The sequence below is a fragment of the Thermobia domestica genome, chromosome 16, assembly GCF_964235325.1.
Source record: "Thermobia domestica chromosome 16, izTheDome1.hap1.1, whole genome shotgun sequence".
NCBI classification, from domain to species: domain Eukaryota; kingdom Metazoa; phylum Arthropoda; class Insecta; order Zygentoma; family Lepismatidae; genus Thermobia; species Thermobia domestica.
Window position 1 is genome coordinate 19,435,127 of NC_137469.1, and position 23,296 is coordinate 19,458,422.

Genomic DNA, 23,296 nt, shown 5'->3' on the forward strand with positions numbered 1-23,296 from the left:
CACTGCCTTTACCTAGATTTTTGAGTAATTCAAATTCTGGTCACACTGTTATTTCTATGGATGGCAACACTGAAAATTCTTTCGATCCGTATTTTCGGGTGTAAAATAGCATTATCTATTATTGTGGTAAGTTACATTTTATTACCTCTTTCCACTTACGAAAAACGGGCAAAAGAAAAATTATTAGTTTTTCAAAAATATTCAGTAGTCTGCCCCCTTAATTTCACACCAATTTCCTAATTGTATCCAACTGCTGCTCGATCCAGTTCGTTTTTCTATTTTTTATAAAAGTGTTTCTGGGCCAACGCTATCAAACGAATATGAAAAAAAAAGAGAAAGGGGGAAAAGATTACTTTAAAGTCCCATATTTTAGCTAGTAATCTAGTTAGCGAAATTTTTCAAATCTTAGTTGTTAGATTTCGAAAGTCGTTACATTCAGAATAAAATGTCGAACAAGATATGATCTCTGTCGTCAAATTCTACGGCTACTTTCCAGTAATTTGGTTCGGAGTAGATTGTGTTCTTGAGAGCCTAACATACACGTAAACGGAAACGTCGGGCTTCCTAGAGGATTGTCACTGCGCTTTAGCTGCATATAAGATCGAAGGAGAACCATTATGTGATAAAGGAAAGACATTTATATTGTTTTCAGTTTCAAAAATACCTCATTTCGGTAATAAGCTGTAATCGTTGCAGATTGGATACAATATTTCGTTTATATCGCATTTTTCTAGGATTTTGTGTACCAAACTGCGACGCGATCAGGGAGGGCAGGAGAGGGCAATTGCCCCCCCCCCCAAGAGTTTGAGGAATACATATACTTTAATCGATGCTAATATACTCGTATGAAATGTGAAAGTCTCATATCGGCGGTGCTCTTGCCCCCCATCAAGCGAAGTCTGAAATGACGTCCCTGGACGCGATGCTGCTTAAATAAAACGCTGCAACAATTTATGAAAGTACGGGGGGCGCGGTGGCTCAGTGGTAGAGCGTTCACCTCTGGTGCTTGGGGTCCCGGGTTCGATCCCAGCCCCCGCCAAGTGAACCTTGTGGTGGACAAACACCGTGCTCGTGGGTTTTCTCGGGGTTCTCCCGTTTCCTCCCACTTTCTTCATTCCACCATTTCATTCATCTCATCTTCACCGTCTCCTTTAGCCTAACTGGCATAACCGTGGGCATAACCTAACTGGCATAACGTAAAACTCAAAGATTTCATTTCAATTTATGAAAGTAGCACCGTGTATGGTTACCGTGCACGTCTTTGGCGCGGAAGACCCGGGTCCGATTCCCGTTGAGAGCTCATGTGGTTTGGATCCCACGTTACGGTGTAGGTCCACGTCTCATATAGTCTCGCTGCTGAAAGGAACACTAAATTTCAAATCAATTCATCCGTGAAAATTCGAGATCGTAGGAGCCATTTCCAATCAATTAATAATGCCAAAAACTGGTTTTAATAACACAAGTTTGTTTTTGCCTGTTGATACAGTTTTTATTCAAATTTGTCTACACGAAACATGATTTTCTAAATATCTATTTATTATCTACGTTTTTTTTTTTTTACATATTACTAACTAAAATGTCCATTCTTCGCACGGTAAAATAGGTTCTGGAAAATATTTAGATCGCCTTCCCCATTTAGATTCGCATTTAAAGGAAATTTGAATAGTAAAAATCCTATTTGGTTCATTTTATACCCTTCTACTCATTTAGGATGCACCTTGTTATCAAAGAGACTGATAAAAACCGATAAGATACTATTTTGGGGAGACAATTTGTACCCCTCTACTCCCTCAGGATGTAGGAGCTCCGTCGCTAAGCGGTTAGGCGTGGGAGACCCGGGTTCGATTCCCGGCGGGAGCTCATGTGGTTCGGATTCCACGTAATTCCATATAGTCTCGCTGCTGAAAGGGACGTTGAAATCAACTCAACTCCCTTAGGATGTACTCTTTAATCAAAAAGACTGATAAAAATCCATAAGATACTATTTTTGGGGTACATTTTGTACCCCTCTACTTCCTTAGGATACACCCTTTAATCAAAGGGACATGGTAATAACCCAACTTTGAGTTATGTACCAAGCACGTTCCAAACTTAGTTTCAAACGGTTCAGCCAATTAGCAGCGCTGATTTCGATGTGGTAAAACTAATTACAGAAATCAGTCTTTCTCTCCTCTAAAAGCGCCATTTCCGAAAAATCCAGGTCACCTATCCGGTTATCGTTCTATTCGACTGATCTTGGGCTTAAGTCATCTGGAATGTCACCAATCCTAATTATACAGGGTGTAACCAAAGGTCGTTTACAACGCTTGGAAGATGATTCCTCATACAAAAATAAGCAAAAAGTTTATGTGGCATTTTCTTAAATTCGGCGTCGTTTCCGAGTTACAAGCTGTCGCAAATGACGGCAAAACGACGTGTGACACCTGATTGCGGACAAAGGAAGCGGGTCCGGGTCTACACAGTTTAGAGAAAGTAATGCCTGAATAACATAATGGTGTAAGAAGCAAGGCAGTAGGGACGTAGCACAAGGAGTTCCTTTTCTGCATCCATTTTCCGCATGTCAGTCTGTTCCCATAAGAAAGTCCCCTTTGAGAAATTCCTTGTGCCGCGTCCCTACTGCCTTGCTTCTCACACCATTATGTTATTCAGGCATTACTTTCTCTAAACTGTGTAGAACCGCTTGCTGTTGCACCTTTCCTTTGTCCGCAATGAGGTGTCACACGTCATTTTGCCGCCATTTGCGACAGCTTGTAACTCGGAAACGACGCCGAATTTAAGAAAATGCCACATAAACGTTTTGCTTGTTTTCGTGTGAGGAATCACCTCCCAAGCGTTGTAAACGACCTTTGGTTACACCCTGTATATAAAACTACATGAACTGACATAAAAAGACAGGTACTTCCGGTTGAGGTGGAAAGTTCAAATTTGGCATGACTGTAGCTTTCCGGGTCTAACTCAGGGAAATTGACAAAAGTGAATATTTTTAATTTTTAGGGATTCTAAAGGGGGGGATGAAGAAATTCCCCATGTTATTTAAATGGGCCTTTTTGACTTATAATCTCATATTTTATGTACTTGGAATTGGAATAACAACTTGAAATTCGATATGCTTGTATGTTTTCGTTAACGTTACCTAAGTAAATCAGTTTGTAAACCCCTCAGTAGTAGTTTCAGTTATCTTATCCCCTTCTCACTTGGACTTAAACGGAATCGGAACTATGTTTCATCTCAGCGACCCCCGAAAATTATGTACTCTACACTAATATTGGTTGTTCTGGATTATTTTTAGTCGATTGTCACCCCTTGCCACTCTCACCCCTAGGGATGCTAGTTGTATCTTAATACCACAATATCTTTTTCAAGATTGTGTTCCAAGTTTGGTTGAGAATGCTCCAGGTGTTCCAGAGTTATGTTGAAACATACATACATTTTTATGTATGTATATAGAAGACAGATTACCTCATCTTCGAGGTTTCTCAAATCGTTTCAGGGCGTTTCATGAAAATTCTGATTTCAATCAAATAGTAATATAAAAACCGATATTTTGTAAATAATAGTCAATTATTACGAGTGGTAACAGAAAAATAAGTTACAAATGGTAGTTAATTGTGTACCACATGTTGTAAATACAATATTAAGCGAACGTAAACTACGGCTTATTTGTTTCAATGTTCTTTAACATCAGTCGGGATTTCCAAATAACCTTTTTTATTTTAATATTTACGTAAAAGTATTAAAATGTTTTGTTTTATTTCTGTATTAGTAATTGCGAGGACTGCATTTTGCAAGTTTCCCTCTTCCACTTCTTCTTCCAAAAAAAAAAAAAAAAAAAAAAAAAAACTTGAACTAACTTTGTTGTATGACGTATAATTTTAATACCTTTTATTTGGGTTTCCGATTTTTTAAAAAAATAGTAATGCCCAATTGTTATTAATTGTGCAAAACTTACGTCATCGGAAAATCTTCTGCATAATACGTATTTGAAACCCAATATTATTTATTTAAAAAAAATGAAAAAACAAGTTTAAAAAGAAGCCTAGTGTTAGGAAATCCCAAAATTGCCAGGAAAATTATAAAGTAGTGCAGGATTTTTGTGTTTCTTCTTTCTTATTTCTTTTATGTCTGGTTTTAACGAAAGATTAAAAAAAAAAAAAAGTTAGCTATCTCTTGCTGTATTCCTTTCCTGTCGTAAAAGAGACGCGTTTTGATTTGACCATCATCCTTCGTCACAAACGTGTTTCGTAGTTTCTTCCTTTTTGATTCGTCTTTCTCAGAGGAGAACAAGGGGAGAAGAGAGGAAGCCGGAGTGAGGAAAGCACATTTCGGTGTGATAGTTGTTGATTCAATGCCCTGTTTGGCCGTGGAGTGTGTGTAGAGTAGCCAACTATGTTGATTTGATACTAGATTTGGTATATACAGTGAAAAATCAGGCGCTTTTTTACTGCACGTAAAATTTTAAGAAGTCAAATTGAGGCTCTCCACCATGTATTTCCAACTGGCTACTGTAACGTAGAAGCAGGCGCGGCAAGTTTCGAATGGTGTCAAAAATCTGTCATAACCGTAATATTTATATTTAAAATAAATATTTCTTGTTGGAAACAGACTTCATGATAATGATAGTTAAATTTACTAACCTGACCTTCTATTTGAATACTACATTCATAAATCATGTTTAGGTAGCATTAGTTTAATGTCACATGGACAGTGTTAAAGCAAATGGTCAAACAAATCCCAGCATGAATTGCTTGATTGTTGTCAAATACAAGAACTCAGTTCTCGAACAGCAGTGAACACCTGTTCCATTTAGTTAATTATCACAGTTTTGTTATGAAAACTAGTCTTGTCTTTGTTACAAACAAGTTCCTTATCATTGAAGGTGGAAACAAGTTTTTTTTTTTTAATTTAACAGATGTAGAAGGGAAATCAAGAAATAACGATAAAAGACCTAATATCACAAACTGATATATTGAGATTGAAGCTTGATATTAAATTCTATAAAAAGGATTACCATCTTTCCTCTGCAGATGTCTTTACGTTATCTTTCTCTAGCATAATAAATTATCATTTAAAGAAAGAAAAGACAGACAACGAGATTGTATTTGTAGTGTTTAGGCCCTTCTGAGTGCGAATGCCCTTTCCCTCCCATGATGGGATAGCTAGCATATTTAAAATCGTAGTTTTTAAGGTTTGTTCTTTCTGAGGAAAAGGAGGGCTGAAAATTATGCCATTACACGGGGCGGCAAATTGCCTAGGGCCTGACTTGCATAGGAGCATGGGTTTACAATCTAAGAAAAGCAGAGAGAAATGCTACGAGGAAAAGGGATAGGAGGGGATAAGGCAAGTGTTTGTAGTGTACGAGTAATTATTGGTCCACAAGCAGTATGCCCAATGGTGATTTGAATTTTTCTCCCGAGGGAAACATTCATTATGCTGGAGGTGAAAAATAGTACTGCAAAAATACTGGTTTCCATCCACATTGAGAACGATTGGAGATATGGCCTTTGGTGGAAATTTTGTTGCTCAGGTTCTCCCAGGACCACCCTCTGAAATTATCACTGAGTTGCCCTTTGCTTGCAAAATCATCGACTACGCTGTCTACCTTTACCATTGTTTTTATTATCGTCAGGTTAACTGCCAGCTTTTTCCTTCTCTATACAGTTTAATAAAAAGCGGAGCAGCAAATTTTGACGTCATAGAGCATTGAGTTGTAAATGACTACTCTGCGTCATAGATTTTACAGGTAAATAGAAATACAAATACACAAAAATGTTGCTTCTCTATTTACCTATAAAATCTATAAAACAGAGTAGTCATTTACAATTGAATGCTCTCTGACGTCAAAGTTTATTTCTCCGCTTCTCAGTAAACTAGACGAAGAAGGAAAAAAGCTGGGAGTTAACCTGACGATAATAAAACAATGAACCATGCAATTCATTTATGTAAATAAACAACAGGTTATTCTCTATATCTGCAAATCGGGACCGGTGCCGAGGTCTTGTTATCCAGCTTTCTTGGAGGCTTAGATACGGCGATTACGAGAAATGAATGGAAATGGTGGAATGAAGAAAGTGAGAGGAAACGGGAGAACCCCGAGAAAACCCACGCACACGGTGTTTGTCCACCACAAAGTTCACTTGGAGGGAGCAGAGTTTGAACCCGGGACCCCATACACCAGAGGTGAACGCTCTACCACTGAGCATGGCTTATACAGTCAGAGTTGAGGTGTGTACACTCAACTTCACGGAGTCTCGGGTTCGATTCCCGGTGGGAGCACTCTGTCGAAAAAGTTTTAAAAGCTTTTTCAGGCCAGCCATCCTGAATGAGGTTTTCCTGGTCTTTCCTCGTTTACACCATCCTGAATGAGGGTAGTACCTACCTTCTAGGTCCCAAGCCGCTTCCTTCCCTCCCGAATTCTATCTTCCTCGTTTTTCCTAGAATAGTGTAATTGCCGAGGGATGTCATTCCTTACACGTGACGGGCTAAATGTCCTTAGATGCCGAGAGCCCAGAAATCTACATCCTAAATCCTAATCCAACTTCACGGAATTCAATCTCTTGTCGTGGCTCGGAGACTATGTTAATAATAGGCCCCATCCTTCATTAACTTCGGTGTTACATACGATCACAAAAACTGAAAGCCCTTCTCGCTGGTCTAGTGGCTAGTGAATATGCCTTTGGTGCATGAGGTCCTGGGTTCGATTTTTCTGTGCATAATACAAGCTTCATTTATAAACTCACGATATAGCTACTTTGTTCTTTTTCCGCATCTATTAACACCATTTTGTAGGCACAAGATGGCTTACTTTCTAGATTTCTGGGGGAGCACGGTGGCACAGTGGTAGAGCGCTTACTCAGGGGCGTCATTTATGGGGCAGGAGGGGCAATTGCCCCCCGCCAAGAGTTTGAAGAATACATATATCTTAATAGATTGTCTACTAATATACTAGTACAAAACGTGAAAGTCTTATGTCGGTGGTGCTCTTGCCCTCCTCAAGCGAAGTTTGAAATGATGCTCTTGCGCTTACTATTGGTGCGTGGAGTACTTGTTTCTGACCCCGACCAAGCAAGTTTTTGGTGGACACCGTTTGTTTTCTCGGAATACTCGGAGCAAATGTCAAACTCAAGGAGACAATTGACCCTCTGGTGCTGCCAATAACGCCCGTGACTCGCGACTGTTTTTATGTGCTTGTACTGTACTGCGCTTGTATGTCGGTCTTTCGCCTCCACCTCTTGGAAAAAATCCTGCGGGCGTCCCTGCATTCAGGGCTGTGTGTGTATCAGTTTATCCTTAGTAGCTGTGAATTCATAAAGGACGGATCTCGAACCATTATTCGGATTTATTTTGATTGCTTTGTACTTGTTAGTTATATGCTTCACACAGTTTTTAACTCAGCACTTTTAGACACCAAAGCACATATACCGAAATCGAACTATTTTAAGTTCGACATAATTCCTACATAGGGTGTTCTGAACCCGAATTCGTGAGTCTGCTGTCTAAAAGTGCTGAGTGATTACAGATTCACCTCAAACATCCACAAGTAAGGCTGAGGCACGGAATACGAAACCGCGACTAGTACTTGCAAATTACTGTCGCAGATCAGTGGCATATGCCAACTGAGTCAAGAGGTTGTGCTTCCATCGAGCACCGAGGCTTGAAACGTGAACCAGGAACGTAACCTGCCGCCAGAAATCTGAATCAAGTTTTGCCATAGAGAAAAGTTAACCACGAAAGAATCCAGTAAGTTAAAGAGACTTTGGTTTGAGTTTTACGTTGTGCAATACCGTGTTTATGAAGGACGGGATATACTATTAATATGAGCTCCAAACTACGCCTGGGGCGTGAAACCGGTGTAGCTAGCGAGTTCACAGACCATCATGAAAGATCAAACTTCATAATATAGGCAGTTCCCCACCACATATATCGCCTCCAGGAGAATTGGATTATAGGAGCACAGACCCCATCAAAAGATTTACATGTAATAATGGGAAATTATATCTTTACTTTAACGTCTCACAAATATGCTCTAAGAAAACAAAAATGAAATGAAATCTTTGAAAAAGTGACATGAAATCTTTAGTTTTACGTCCCACGCTTATGCCGGTTAGGCTAAAGAAGACGGTGAAGATGAGAAATGAATGAAATGGTGGAATGAAGAAAGTGGGAGGAAACGGGAGAACCCCGAGAAAATCCACGAGCACAGTGTTTGTCCACCACAAAGTCCACACGGCGCGAGCTGGGATCGAACCAGGGACCCCAAGCACCGGAGGTGAACGCTCTACCACTGAGCCACCGCGCCCCCCATATGAAATCTTTGAGTTTTACGTCCTACGGATATGCCGGTTAGGCTAAAGGAGACGGTGATTATGAGAAATGAATGAAAAATGGTAAAATGAAGAAAGTGGGAGGAAACGGGAGAACCCCGAGAAAACCCACGCATACGGTGTTTGTCCACCACAAAGATGCTCTAAGAAGTTTAATGATAAAGTCAAGTAGGCCCTACAGTATATGATCATGGAAACACTGCTAGAATGAAAATGAAATGAAATCTGTAAGTTTTACGTCCCACAGTTATGCCGGCTAGGCTAAAGGAGACGGTGATTATGAGAAATGAATGAAAAATGGTGAAATGAAGAAAGTGGGAGGAAACGGGAGAACCCCGAGAAAACCCACGCACACGATGTTTGTCCACCACAAGGTTAACTTGGTGCGAGCTGGGGTCGAATCCATGACTCCATGCACCAGGGGTGAACACTCTACCACTGAGCCACCACGGCCTTTACTGGTAGAATGAAAATGTGGAAGGCACCAGAACCCTGAAAAGACCTATCCTGTAGGTGCGATGTTGTCCACCACAAATTCAGGCGACCTGAAATCCAACCAAGTTCCCTCAAACTTAAGGTGAGCGCTTTTCCATAGAGTGTATTTTCAAAGAGACCCACGTGTTTAATACAGAGCTTATGTGGCATTATCTGGAATCAAACTCACAACTGTTCTGTTCAGAAGTGACCAATGTGCAGGAAAGTCACCCACATCATCCATTCAACTAAATACAGCAAGAACGTATAATACAATAATAACAATGGGTCAACTTTTCTTGGTCTCGATATTATTTGCCGATGGCTTTTTCAGCGCTTTGTCCTTATGACGTGTGGCAATCCTGTTTTATGTGTAAATATGTGTGTGCAAGTTGAGTAAGAGACGGGTATGTAGCATGTAAGTATGTATACACACGGGGAAGAGGAAAAAACAACACACACACACACACAGACTCAGACACAACGCAATCAAAAGACTTTCTCTGGTTCAGTTAGCTCAGTGGGTTAGTTGCATGGATGAGTGTTGTGTCAAGACATCGGGCTCAGTCTCTCAGCAACTGAACGAGGCACTACTAACCTGTAAACGAAGTTCTTCAGCGGTTGTTGTTACACACCACAAGCGGCGGCGACTTTGGGTGTTGTTCTTCCCGAGGTGTACAGTTTCTTGTCAGTTCACAGGAAGCGCGTTTACCAAAAGTCATCGCGATTTGTTCTTCCCTAAGTAACAATAATAGTTTATTTATTTACTTATTTATTTATTTTGTATATATATATATTTACGGAAGCAGGTGTGTTGACACTTGACCCAGTGCAATCCTCTCTCTCTCTCTCTCTATTGACGATATTTGTACCAACTTGCGCGACGTTAAAATTACAGTGGAAGTGTGTGGAATTATTTCGTTTACAAACAAAATAACTCATAACGAACGTTTTGTGTACTATACCACTCGCTATTACTGTATAATAGAAACAGTGTCGTGTTCGTTTTGTACAGTTAATAGTTGTTGTTTTTTTGAGACGGAAGTGTTAAAAGCGTTGTTGGACACCATGGAAAGTGAATGTCCGAAATGACTAGTTTCAGTTTGGTAATTTGACAAAAACAAACTTTTTTAACAGTGCAAATTCACCATTACGACTGCGTGGTAAGTATTTATAGTATTATTTTTTTTCTTTTTCTTAATTTTCTCACGGTTGAAGAGTTATCGCGAGCCTAATGTATCATTATCGTCTTGGTGCGGGGGAAATCCTGAGGCGTTTTCTGCTGGAAGATCTTTTGATGAGGCTAAGCTGTAAGTCTTACAGCCGCAGCACTGACAAACCGTAAAAACGTCTAAAATTTACGGCAAGTACAACTTACATAATAGAGCGTTTGCTATTTTTGTGTGAAGTGGTGCCCAGTGGCGAATCTAGCCCGGGGCCAAGGGGGGAACTAGGCCTCCCAGTTATTTGAGTGACAAAAAGAACTGAAGCTATTATTTATATATTTTTTGAAAGTTTATAGTAAACTCAAGATATACCTATCATAGTCTGGGTTCTGGCTGGTCCCCCAGTTTTTACTTCTAGATCAGCCCCCTGGTGTCGTTAAAAGTATTGGAATAATTCTTCTACTGTTATTCGAATTTTTTATATTCAGTATTCAATTAATTGTACGAATAATTTATTATTCGAATTTTAACAACACTAGTGTAAAAGGTCCCTTGAATAGATGACTTCACCCTGAGAGGAGGACACGTTGGTTGAACAACCCGCCTCTGGTGCAAGAAGTCCTTGGTTCGATTATCTGCCACACAAGTTCGTGGTAGACATTGTCGTGTCTGTGGGTATTTTCTAGGTTCTACAGTTTCCCCCTACATTCTCATTACACTTATTTCGTAATCATTCATTTTATTAATCAACTGTCTACTTTAACCCAGTGGTTCTCAAAGTGGGCGTTACGTTCCTCGGAGGGACGTTCTCGTTTCCAAAGGGGGCGGTAGATTATTTAGAGGGCGCTTGAGATTTTGTGTCCTGTTAGACTTTCTCTTATTATAGGACGAAAGTCATTACGGATTTTATAAATTATAAAAACGTTTTTATACTTTTTAAATAAATTATAATATACAGTAGGACGTCGATAATCGGAATGCAGTCCCTAAGCTTTTTACATTTTGTTTTAGCGCTAGCGATAAGCAAAAAATAGGGTTGTCTATCGGCGTTGTGTGAAATCAGTGTTTTTAGAAAAGCTCATTCATATGTGATTGTTTGTCATACGTATTTTTTTATTATTATTATTTTCCCTTAGGCCTATAAAAGTTAAGTTTTAAGTGTGAATTACAAAAATATTGTAATTTAGTGTACGAGAAGGTTCTTCAGAAAAATTAAATGTAAGTAGCCTTACGTACGGTATTGTAATTACTGTACGTACTGTATAACCACTGTATCGATAAAAGAACATACCGTACAATATATTTAAGCCTAAATAGAATTTTCTTGGTCATTTTCGAAAATCCGAACAATTTGAAAATCCGAACTACCTGTGGTCCCAGTTCGTATTTTCGACTTCCTACTGTAGATTCCTCAAGGCTGATTTTAAAAATTGAAGCTTTTTTTCTGGCAGTGGTGGATTTAGCATGGGGTCGAAAGGGCCTAGGCCCCCAGTTTTTTGAATGACAAAAATCACTTAAGCTATTTATATATTTTTGAAAGTTTATAGTAATCTCTTATCTATCATAGTCTGTGTTTTGGCTGATCTCCCCCCCCCCCCAAAGTTTTTACCTTCTAGGTCTACCATTGGTTTATGGTTCTTAGACTGCTTCGTCCAAATCTTACGTTGAGCCTTACGCATGGATGGATTGGGTTAAGATGACAAGGAATGCTCAGGACGATCACCTTCACCCAAGAGGGCGCTAGGTTCGAAACGGTTGAGGACCATTACTTTAGCCTGAAGGGCATAAATGTGGGACAAGAAATTTAATATTTTCGATCATGAGAGTTTTTCTATGTTTTGCGCGATTAAGTTTGTGTGTGTGTCTGTTTTCGACACACAAAAGTTGATTTGAGCTTATATGCATTACTTCTAAAAAGTAAGTAATGAACTAACATACACTTTGAGTGGGAAAATGATAACCCTTGTGACGAAATGGTTAGCAGGTATCGTGTAGTTGAGTGATTTGAGAAGTAAGGGCACCGATTTCTCTGTAAATTTGGGGGGGGGGGGGCATTCAGATGCAGAAAGCGTATATGAGGATTTTAAGACAAATTGCATTCAAATTATGCCAATTATTGTAAATTTACAAATACAATGAGAGGGTCTCACTTGAGCTTTGGGGGGACCCGGGCCCCCTAGGCTCCTCGGGATCGGCGCCCTTGTTGTGAAGTAAAGATGACACTAGTGAGGTGAAACGTTCGAGTACATCGAAAGAGTTGGGACATTTTCGACTGTTCCTGAAATTTTTTTATTTATGTTGCTGCTGGAATGAAAATTGTAGAATGTAGAACTGAGATGAATTAAAGAATCAAATAAGTCGAAAAAAACTCGATTTAGGCGAACTTAAAAAAAAGCGTTCCTCTTTGGTACGACAAACTTCAGTTCGATTCCCGGTGCAGGTTGATGTGATTAAGTTATAAGTCTCTGTGTCATTTAACCTTACTGACCATTTCAAATGAGGTTAGTGGGGGTGGTAAACTATATACTTCCTGAGATTTGTTGAGTTGAGTTGATTTTGAGTTTAACGTCCCTTTCAGCAGCGAAGTGATATGAGACGTTTTTTGTGCTTGTACTCGCAGATTCGGTTCCGAGTCTCAGAAGTTTGTGGTAGACAAAAATTGTGTATGTGAGGGGAGGGTTTCTGAGCATACCTCTCTCTGTCCTGTTTTTTTAGGAACCGAATAAATGTATGACAGTGTGGTGCTTTTAGTTTAAGTTTTCACAATAATTTGCAACTCCATAACAATATGAAGTCCTTGTTCTGTCCCTGGTAAAGTTAGGATTAATTGAAATATATTGAAATATCTATACCAGATGTGAGGATTTTTTTCTAACCTTCACGCGTCCTCGCCGTTAATAATGTGTCTGCCCTCACCCTCGCCGTTAAAATGTGTTTCCGCTCCTACCCTCACTGTTAAAATGTACGTCTGCTCCCACTCTCATCGTTAAAATGTGTCTGCTCCCACTCTCATCGTTAAAATGTGTCTGCTCCCACTCTTACCGTTAAAATGTGTCTGCTCCCACTCTTACCGTTAAAATGTGTGTCCGCCCTCACCCTTGCAGTTAAAATGTGTCCGCCTTCATCCTTGCCGTTAAAATGTCTCCGCCTTCACCCTTGTCTTTAAAATGTGTGTCTGCCCTCACCCTTGCTGTTAAAATGTGTCCGCCTTCACCCTTGCTGTTAAAATGTGTCCGCCTTCACCCTTGTCTTTAAAATGTGTGTCTGCCCTCACCCTTGCTGTTAAAATGTGTCCGCCTTCACCCTTGCTGTTAAAATGTGTCCGCCTTCACCCTTGTCTTTAAAATATGTGTCTGCCCTCACCTTTGCCGTTACAGTGTGTGTCCGTTCCCACCCTCGCCGTAAAAACGTGTGCTCACTCCAGGGATGCTCACAGGCGAGTTTTGGGGCGTAAGTTGCGCCCATGGGAACTTAGTTTTTCGTTGAAAATGGGTACTGTACAATCAAACTGGAGAGTGACAAATTTTGGGACTGAATGGTAAAGTTGCGAGGACATGCAAGCCCTTGGAGAATGGGTATTCCTGGTCTAGCATCATCCTCAAAAGTATTTTGTCACCTCGTCCTCAAATGTATGTCTGCTCTCTGACCTTCACATGCCTCCTTCCTCAAAATACGTTCTTACCTTCCTTATCAAAACGTATTCTCGCTTTCACCCTAATTTACTAAAATGAGGCAGAGTGAGGGCGCCCATCTCTGATCGTACTGTCTTGCCTTTAATTTAAGATCATTGAGGGGAGTTTAAATTAAGGGGAGTTCTGAATGTTCCTCGAAGCTGCCTAATAATTAATTTTCCGAGAGTCATGTCGTAGTTAATTAAATCGCTTTGCGTGTGCTCGTAAATATTAAATTTATCAAATTTCATAATTATTAATCAAAATTGTTAAGCATCCCTGAAATGGTTTTCCTGTGGTTGTCCTGGAATCATTTTCCCCAAAATTGATACGAAGCTAAATTGCCATCTCTCACCCCAAAACTATGGATTCATCACATTTCAGGGAATTCCTAGGAAATACAAAGTATTCAAAAAAAAAGTAAAAATGAAATGATTTTTTTTAGTTTTACGTCCCACGGTTATGCCGGTGAGGCTAAAGGAGACGTGATGATGAGTAATGAATGAAATGGTGGAATGAAGAAAGTGGGAGGAAACGGGAGAACCCAGAGAAAACCCCCACACACCGTGCTTGTCCACCACAAAGTTCACTTCGCGGGGCTGGGATCGAACCCGGGACCCCAAGCACCAGAGGTGAACGCTCTACCACTGAGCCACCACGTCAAAAAAAAAATAGTTATAAGGTTATTGAACGATGTGGAGTATCAAGATTTGAAGAAAAATATAGATGGAATACATTACTCTTTCTCTCCCCAAAAAGGCTAATGTCTAAGGAACTGATTAATGTAGGTGACCTCTAACTGTAGCAATAAGATAGAAATTACATAAACAACGTAAGCCTCACTACACGTGACTCGTCATATGAGAAGTAATGAATGCTGTACGCAACCCTAACACCGCCTATGCAGTTCTCCATAGTAATAGTGACAGCATAACAGGGGCGGATCCAGGGGGGGCGATCGGGGCGATCGCTCCCCCAGAATAGGAAACTTTCTTATTTTATATATATAAATAAAACCCATCCCAGAGTTTGGAGCCCTTAAAAATAGCAGTATGACAACCCACCGCGCCCCCCAGAAGTCTGTCCTGGATCCGCCCCTGCAGCATAACGCACATTCCTCTGCACCTTGTATGTCCTAAACCTGAATGCTAGTCGTCTGCTGTTTAGTTCCCGGACTTCCATATCGATCCTCTTGTAAAATCACTCCTAATTAAAGTTAAAAGTCGTCATTCAGATAAGATTTATATAATGAAGCAATCTGTGCTCTATCAGCAAACTGTCAGTATACGTATATGGTGCCACCCGCATTCTTTACCTGTTCCAGTATAGTGGGAGTAAAAATGGAAAAGATCTCTAATAGAGTAACCTTATTTAAGTCAGTAACAAATGATTCGATATAAATTTATACTTACTTATGTAGTGGCCCCCCGAAACATATAGCAACAAACACTGTTTCACTTTTTTTTTTTCTTTCTCGGAATTGGTCAGTCCCTTGAGTCCAACGGTGTAGTGGGGAAAATTGTGAACCTGAAATTTCAGTAAAGGCATTGGTGAAGATTGCGATCCGTTCTTTGGAGTATCAATATAAGTATATATACCCTACCTACGTAGTAGTAGTAAATATTTGTTGCATTAAAAAAATGAAAAGTTAAGAAATGTTATAATGATCTTTACCTACCTATACTGCATAATTTTACACAGTACACGTGACACGTATTTTGGTAAACAAAATTGACATTCATCATTACTCAATCGTTATAAAACATGTATAACAGGATTTAGACAGAAATAATACAGCAACTTTTGTCGTGTTACTACAGGAATAATTAGCTCTATTTAAAAATTTTCTGGAATATTTCGCAATGTTTTCTTGTGTCTAAACGTGTATTTCACACTTTAAAATACTCCAGTTTTCTGTAGAATTCCTTTGTGGCTACATGTGGTTCATTTCCTGGTGGAATCTCATGTGGTTTGAAATGAAATCGAAGTTTTACGTCCCACGGTTATGCCGGTTAGGCTAAAGGAGACGGTGATTATGAGAGATGAGTGAAATGGTGGAATGAAGAAAGTGGGAGGAAACGGGAGAACCCCGAGAAAACCCACGAGCACGGTGTTTGTCCACTACAAAGTCCACACGGCGCGAGCTGGGATCGAACCAGAGACCCCAAGCACCGGAGATGAACGCTCTACCACTGAACCACCGCGCCCCCCTCATATGGTTTGAATCCTATGTTGATCTGTAGGTCCTCGTCTCATATCAGGTACCCCCCCAGAAATTTTTGTTGGGAGAGGTTCAGGCTTTGAGGGGGGAGTCTAATACTGCAAGCCACTACTTCTATGTGGTACTAAACGTGTATTATTCTGCACCCAAAAAGACGATAAATAATCGTAAAATATTTCTACCGGTATATTCAGAAAAAATGATAGATTGTTTTTTATAAAAAAAAAAAGAGTACAAACGAAGTGTAAACTTGAATTTTCATGCTATATAAATTATTTCCCTGTTAAACAAGTAGCTATATTTTTGGTGAGAAAGTGTACAAATGTATGTTCAATTAGGAAGTATTTTTGGGAGATCCGGACCCAGTGGACTCCACATCTTTGGTCCTGAAACGGATGTTAAACTAAATCAATCAACTAATGTAGTCCTTTTCAGTGACCGTGGTCACTTATTTTACATTGGTAAAATGGGCTAGTTCGCTGGAAATGTCTGGGGCTAGGTCTTAACTCAAAGTTGGGTTAGAGGTCCAAAGACCATATTTTGAAAGTATCAAGGTGAAATCTGAATCTATGTTTTGATAATTAAGATTTTACCCTTCTGGTGATGTTTTTCTAAGTCAAACTTGAGATTTCTTTTACTTTTTGAGACCCTTTCTTTTCCCGTTGGAAGGTCTTGTTGATTGAATTTCACGTTAGGCGACTTCTAAAATAGCCTTGGTGCTGAATAAAGACGTTAAATTTCAGACTAACCAACCATGTCGATTTTCGAAACGCCTGCCATCTTGAGTTTTTTAAAAATGAAAATACGGGGAAACCTCCCTTAATGGACGCCTCTTAATAGTGAACACTTCCATAACATGAACAACATTTTTTTGTTGTTGTTGTTGTTGTTGCGGCAAATAAATAACTATTATTAGCGTCAATTACCTGCTTCCCTGGGTTAAAGTAAGAAAAAATAGTAATATTTCCGTTAGTCAGTCACTTTTTACAATGACTGAAGCGCTCTCTGATATTGGTCATTTTCGATCGTTTTCATATATCTTTCCCCTCTCTTCTTTAAGTTTCGGGGCTGAATTTGGGTTTAAACAGCATCGGAAGTGTCACTGTTCATCTCAGCGACCTCGAAAACTATGGATTGGACACTAACATCGGTCATTTTCGATAATTTTTTATGTATTTTCTCTTCCCCTCCCCTGAGTTGCACCGCCAAAGTGAAATAATAAAAGCCATCCCAGGCCCGATCCTCATCTATGTTGAAAATTTCATCGAGATCGGTTGGGTAGTTCAAGAGATATTAAGTCACAAACATAGTCACTTTTATTTTTATGTATATAGATCATAGGAGAGAACCCTCCCTTTTACGGACACGAAGAGTCTTTATTTACTTCCATCTTTTAGTAACCTCTTCATAAGAGACAATGAACTATTTTTAACTTATAAGTATTTATCGCAGAAAATAAAATACGTTCTGCAATTTAAGAATGAATTTTCAGTTTGTTTTCTGTAACCGATCGAGCAGTTACAAGCAAATTTTGGTCCGAAGCTCGTGTGCGCAGGATGACACTTCTCCGTTACTATTACAGAGTATTCCCAAGAAATTCATAAACTGTCATGCTTAGTCGGTTCTGACTAAATTATCAGTAATTAGTAATAATAGTGCATATTCTTAATGGGTTATTTTTGCTTTAAGTACAGTTAGTAAGCGAATTGAGGGACTTTTATAGAGGCAGGTATGACTTGCACTTGAAAGGAAAATTTCCACATAAACATATATATATTTTACAGTATATTTTGTAGCGATACTTTTATTTCTTTATTGATTTCCTTCTTATACTCCCAAGTATTCGCACACTGAGTACAGTGTTTCGATATTAACCTATACAGAATGGTAAGAAACTATTTTAACAAACTTCGTTAGCTGATTCCCGACACCGACCCCCCTCCAAAAAAAAAAATCCTGTGGAACTTTGATCAGTGAGGGATAGTTTCGGGGGTATAAGGTGCCGAAAGCGTGGGAAAATCAACTTCAGAGGGCTGTAATTCAAAAACAACGCAACGTAGAGAGTGCGGTGTAAAACATGACACTCGAAGTCATACCTGCTCGATTGAAAAATGTATGTTTCAAACCTCCACAAGATGTGTGAAAGATATTCCCCAAAAGGATTTCCTATAACCTGGCAAGTAATGCCTGTGTTCCTTTGGGGAATCCCTTGCACACATCTTTCGGAGGCTTGAAACATTCATTTTTCAATCGAGCAGGTATGACTTCGAGTGTCATGTTTTAAACTGCACTCTCTACGTTGCGTTCTTTTTGAATTACAGCATTTTGAAGTTGATTTTACCACGCTTTCGGCACCTTACATCACCGAAACTATCCCTCACTGCCCAAAGTTCCAAAGGACTCTTTTGCTGATTTCGGTGTCGGGAATCAGCTCCCGAAGTTTGTTCAAATAGTGTCTTACCATCATGTATATACACTTATAACTAACGTGTTTCCTGTATACTGTATGCAATCACCACGTGAGCTGTGAGTATAATTTCTGTAACATCTTTATAGCAAATACATGTCATTTATGGTTAAAATAATCATGTCCCATCGGTGTCCATTACTAAGAGATTTCACTGTAGTAAAGAGTTCTCCTTTCCGAATATATCATTAATTAGTTACTCTGTTAATGAAGAGAGGGGGCACGGTGGGTCATTGGTAGATCACTCACCTTTACTGCGTGGGGTTCCTGGTTCGATCCCAGCTCGCGCCAAGTGAGCTTGTGGTGGACAAATACCGTGTGTGTGGGTTTTCTCGAGGTTCTTCCGTTTCCTCCTACTTTCTTCATTCTACCATTGCATTAATTTCTCATAATCACCGTCTTCTTTAGCCTAACCGACATAATCATGGGACGTAAAACTGAAAGATTTCATTTCATTTTCATTTCGGTTATGAAGAGGTATTTTACAGTGTATATCGAAATAGAAGAAAATTTCGCGTATATACATGTGTGTGTAATTTGTGTGTGTTTGGTCCCGGAATCAATCCTTCTTGGGTTGCTTACCTCTCGAATATAAACTACTTTTAAATTGTGAATCTCGTTTCAGGTAACCCGGGATTGGAATCGGACATCGAAACCCCGAGTAATGTTATCGGTTAATGGATAATGTATACACAGTCCGATGTAAATTACCATAGGTAATATACATGTGATCACACCTCTAATCTTTAACTACTGCTTAGGTTTAGTTTGAAGATTCACAACAACGTAAAAACCATTTTAATCAATATGATTCAATTCGAAGGACTATTGTTTAGTATTAACCAGAACTTTTTAGAGATTTCAACGAGTGGATGTAAAACTAACTTTCTCTAATTGTTAGGGGTCACACTTTTGAAACTTCAACTCTTGGTTTTCCTTTGTAAGGGGGACATGGTATCTCAGCAGTAGTGCGTAGGGTTCCTAGTTTGATTCCCGGTTATGTAAGTTTGTAGTAGAAAACATCGTGTCTGTGTGTTTTCTCGGGACACACTTATTTCCCCCCACTTTCTCATTCCATCAATTATTCCATTATCATTCACTTGCCTAAATCATCGGCTTCCTTAGCCAAAAGGACATAATGGTGGGACGTTAAACTGAAAGATTTTATTTTCTTATGAAATTTCATTTTTTTTCTAACCTGATTCTAACTACCTTGCCTTGGAAAATGGGCTTGGTAACCAGTGACGACGCTAGATAGAAAGGCAAACGCTCTCCCTTTGTCTGTCCCTTAGACATGTTGTAATGTAGGTCAAGTACTATTATGGAAACATTATTTTCGATATTAAAGAAATAGTTGCCCCCTAAAAATTTTTCCGCTCTTTCGCATTCTCTCCCCACAAAAATGAAAGCTGGTGTCGTCGCTGTAGGTAATTGAAGGGTTCAGGAAAAAAATACAATTATAAGTATCAATTCAGGTATATTATAATAACCATCTGGGAGCCTATGATGTAGATCCTGGACGCTCCCGGCTAAACCCATCTAGGAACCATAAGCCAAGGGCGCCAATTTCCCTGTAAATTTGGAGGGGCCCATTCAGATGCAGAAGGTATATATATATATATATATATATATATATATATATATATATATGAGGATTTAAAGACAAATTGCACTCAAATTATGCCAAATATTGTATATTCATAAATACAATAGGGGGGACAACCTAAGCTTTGGGGTCCCCGGGTCCCCCGCCTGCCAGGATCGGCGCCCTTGACCATAGCCATGGCTGTTTTAATCGCTGAGGCTCAGGGGCGGATCTAGGACGGATTTCTAGGGGGGGCGGTGCGTTGTAATACTGCTACTTAGTGCTACTTTTAAGAGCTCCAAACTCTGGGATGAGTTTTATTTATATATATATATAAAATAAGAAAGTTTCGTCTTCTGGGGGGGCGATTGTCCCCCCTGTATCCGCCCCTGCTGAGGTTAAATGATATTTGCAGGTAGATATTAAAGTGGGATCCGAATTACGTGAGTTACAGATTAACGTGAGATCCGAATCACGTGAGCGACAAATTAACGTGGGATCCGAATCACATGAGCTCGTCGTACTGAAACCACTATCTATTATGGATTTTGAACGAACTTAAAAGGTTCGTTATTGAATTCTTTGTCTGTCTGTCTATCTGTTATTTGCGAAATTTTCTAATTTAGAGCCCTCCATTCGATAGAGAATAAAAAATATCTGAAAGAAGTGATTTAATTTTTCGCGCCACTTATACTGTTCCCGAGATATTGGCCAAAAAAAGTTCCGATTTCGGGAGATTTAAGGAGCAATATCTCGGGAACCGTGTCATAGAGATATATTTTGCGAATTTTTCGTTTTAGCCCTATATTTTGAGCATATGTCTTCGTAAAACAACATATCATAGAACGTTTTAACAGAGCTCTTAAACAAAATATGTGGAAAAAAAAATTAGTACTCGAGGAAATTATAAATGGATAGTTATACAGTGTGGTCCAAAAGTAAGTATACACCCTGCATTGATCAAGTATATCACTCTAACTTATAGGTTTATTTGCTTCGGCTTTTCCGAGCGTAAGTCATAAGTAAAAACACATTAAGAACAAATAATAAAGAAACTAAGTCTACCTGATGGATAACAATAAAAAATATATATAGGGCTATATAAAATGCAGTGAGCTGATCAGTATGGTACCTACTTTTAGGCCACCCTGTATTACAAGAATCGTTTAATGAGTGTAATAATAAAGTACATAGTATAATTGGTATGAACGTATAGAAGTTAATAAGAAAAAAGTAATTCTTTTTAAGTTCGTCTTGACAATGCTCTTGGAGGATTCTCAACTTTTTTTCTCAGTCACTACGATTTCAACGAATCTTTGACAAACAAGTTACTATCGAATTACATGAAGTACACGGGTAATTTTACAGTAATTATGATTGACATGAGTCATCAAAGAAACCTAATATCAGTCATTATTTGAATACCAACAGTATTCCATGTGTTCCATTGTTTTTTTTTTTTAACATAACAGTTTTTCTTTCTACAGCAAGTTCTTTAAATTAAATTCTTGCAAACAGAAAATTCATTAGATTTTGAAATGTTGACAATAAAATTGCAGACACAACAAAATTGAAATTATCTTAAAATCTTGTCAAAGAATCAAAAGCGAGTAAGTTATGTCTTTTTTAAAGAAAAATGCATGTCACGGCAAAGAAAATAAAAAAGAAAAAGAAAATAATCATAAATATGCCTTGTCATGTCTTTATTGTTTTGTTAAGAATACTTTCTGCCAAGACAGTACGTGTTTTTATTATTTATTGTTTGTGGTGGTTTCATTGAGGTATTAATATAACATCTGAAATGCTTCGTTTGCAGTTTCGTGGCTTCCTCATAACTATGTTGCAATCTCTCGTTATGTCTTCTATGTTATGTATTTTGTTGCATGTGAAAGTGTCTGTTGTAATGTGTGTTAATGTGGCATGTATGAAACGGTATATTCTGTTTGCTCGAGTTCGGTTTTTTTCCCTAGTGTTAGGTCGATATCTTCTGTATAGAATATCTTTCTTACCGTTATACTAAGTTAGTTCAAATTGCAGGCATTGGCGTAACTGGAATATTTTGGTAGGGGGCAGCATGACCTTTACTTCTAGTGATTTCGTAGCTCCGGGAAATTTTGTAGCTGCTATCACTGTTTATGTCTGAGAATTGAAAGAATACGTGTGCTTCGCAGAATTCCAGGAGGTCAACAGTGTTCTAGGAAGGCCTCCCCTTTCTAGTTACCCCTATGTTTACAGGCATCAATGATCTTAGTAGGGCAGGAGCGATATGAAGTTTTGATTTTCGGCATTATTTACAAGTTGGTTGTTTACCGAAACTATATGAGATGTTCAGGGCCGGAATTAGGGGGGTGCATGTGCATCTCCCTTCGTTGTAAATATACACTATCTACAATGAGAAGCTAGCAGTGAAAATAGCAAGACTTTCCGAAACTTTCTATCATCATGTTTTGTTTGGGGCTTAAAAGAAAGCAGAGGTTTGCAAAAGTAATAGTCTAACTTGATTTTCTGAAGGTTGAAGGAAAAGGATTCATTCAGCAAAACAATATAACATTTGTCAAGTAGGAAAAAAAAAGCCAAGAGGAGAGAATATTTTTCCTGTATATCTTTGCGAGCCTCTTTAGAATACTCTCCCTCCCACCCGTTTTATGTACCACTGTTGTCAGGGGCAAAGGATATTGTTACATGTCACTTTGAAGACTTTCAGTGTGATTGGTAGTTATTGGTGCACCCCCTTAGAAAATTCTGCATTCGACCCTGGAGACGTTGACCTTCTAGCTTTACGTAGGGACAACATGAATTTCGTCAAAAATCGAACTACTCTTGCGCGACGAGGAAACTGTGAAGTTTCAGGCAGGTCTGTGCCACCTCAGGCCCCTACTGCTGAACTTCATTAGTCTAAAATATTAAATCTTTCACTATAACATCCCACGTTTATGCCCATTAGGCTAAGGGAGACTATTATTAAGGCAAGTGAATGATAATGGAAGAATTAGTGGAATGAGAATGTGGGAGTACCCCGAGAAAACTCACGGACACGATGTTGTCCACCACAAAATAACTTGGCCGGGATCGAATCAGGGACCCCACGCACGAGAGGTAAGCGCTCTACACTGAGGTACCGTACCTCCCTTCATCAATCTAGTGTAAGAGTTTTTTTTTTTTTTTGCTGTGCTTAGAATGCGGTGCCGTTTATCCGGATGCCCTCTGCCTCGATTTCTGGGCATGACAGAGAACCTTGGAATTAACAGCATCGTTTGGCCGTTTAGAGAAAATGAATTATGCAGTTCCGAATTGCTATCTAAGTTTGCGAGGATCTTGAAGCGTTCATCTTTCCAGTTCCTTTACCTAGTTTAGTGACTATAGGGGGATGGGGTACATGGTGGCTTGGTAG

At 39.2% G+C, this 23,296-nt stretch overlaps 2 protein-coding genes across 6 annotated transcripts in view; one reads left to right on the top strand and one right to left on the bottom strand.

Moving 5' to 3' along the window:
• The window catches only part of LOC145672941 (very long chain fatty acid elongase 4-like), a 511,227-nt gene that overhangs the window by 447,377 nt on the left and 40,554 nt on the right, over nt 1-23,296 (bottom strand). The window contains exon 3 of the mRNA XM_081742171.1: nt 15,045-15,159. Coding sequence (XP_081598297.1) covers nt 15,045-15,159 — 115 coding nt within the window. The remainder of the gene's footprint in view (nt 1-15,044; nt 15,160-23,296) is intronic.
• The window catches only part of LOC145672942 (very long chain fatty acid elongase AAEL008004), a 576,849-nt gene that overhangs the window by 354,602 nt on the left and 198,951 nt on the right, over nt 1-23,296 (top strand). The window contains exon 1 of one of the 5 annotated variants that reach the window (XM_081742181.1): nt 9,308-9,958. The exons of 3 other annotated variants lie outside the window; for them this stretch is intronic. The gene's annotated coding sequence lies outside the window, so the exon portion shown is untranslated. Of the gene's footprint in view, nt 1-9,307; nt 9,959-23,296 lie in introns of those variants that run through there. One more of the 5 variants, XM_081742174.1, reaches the window with a different exon arrangement.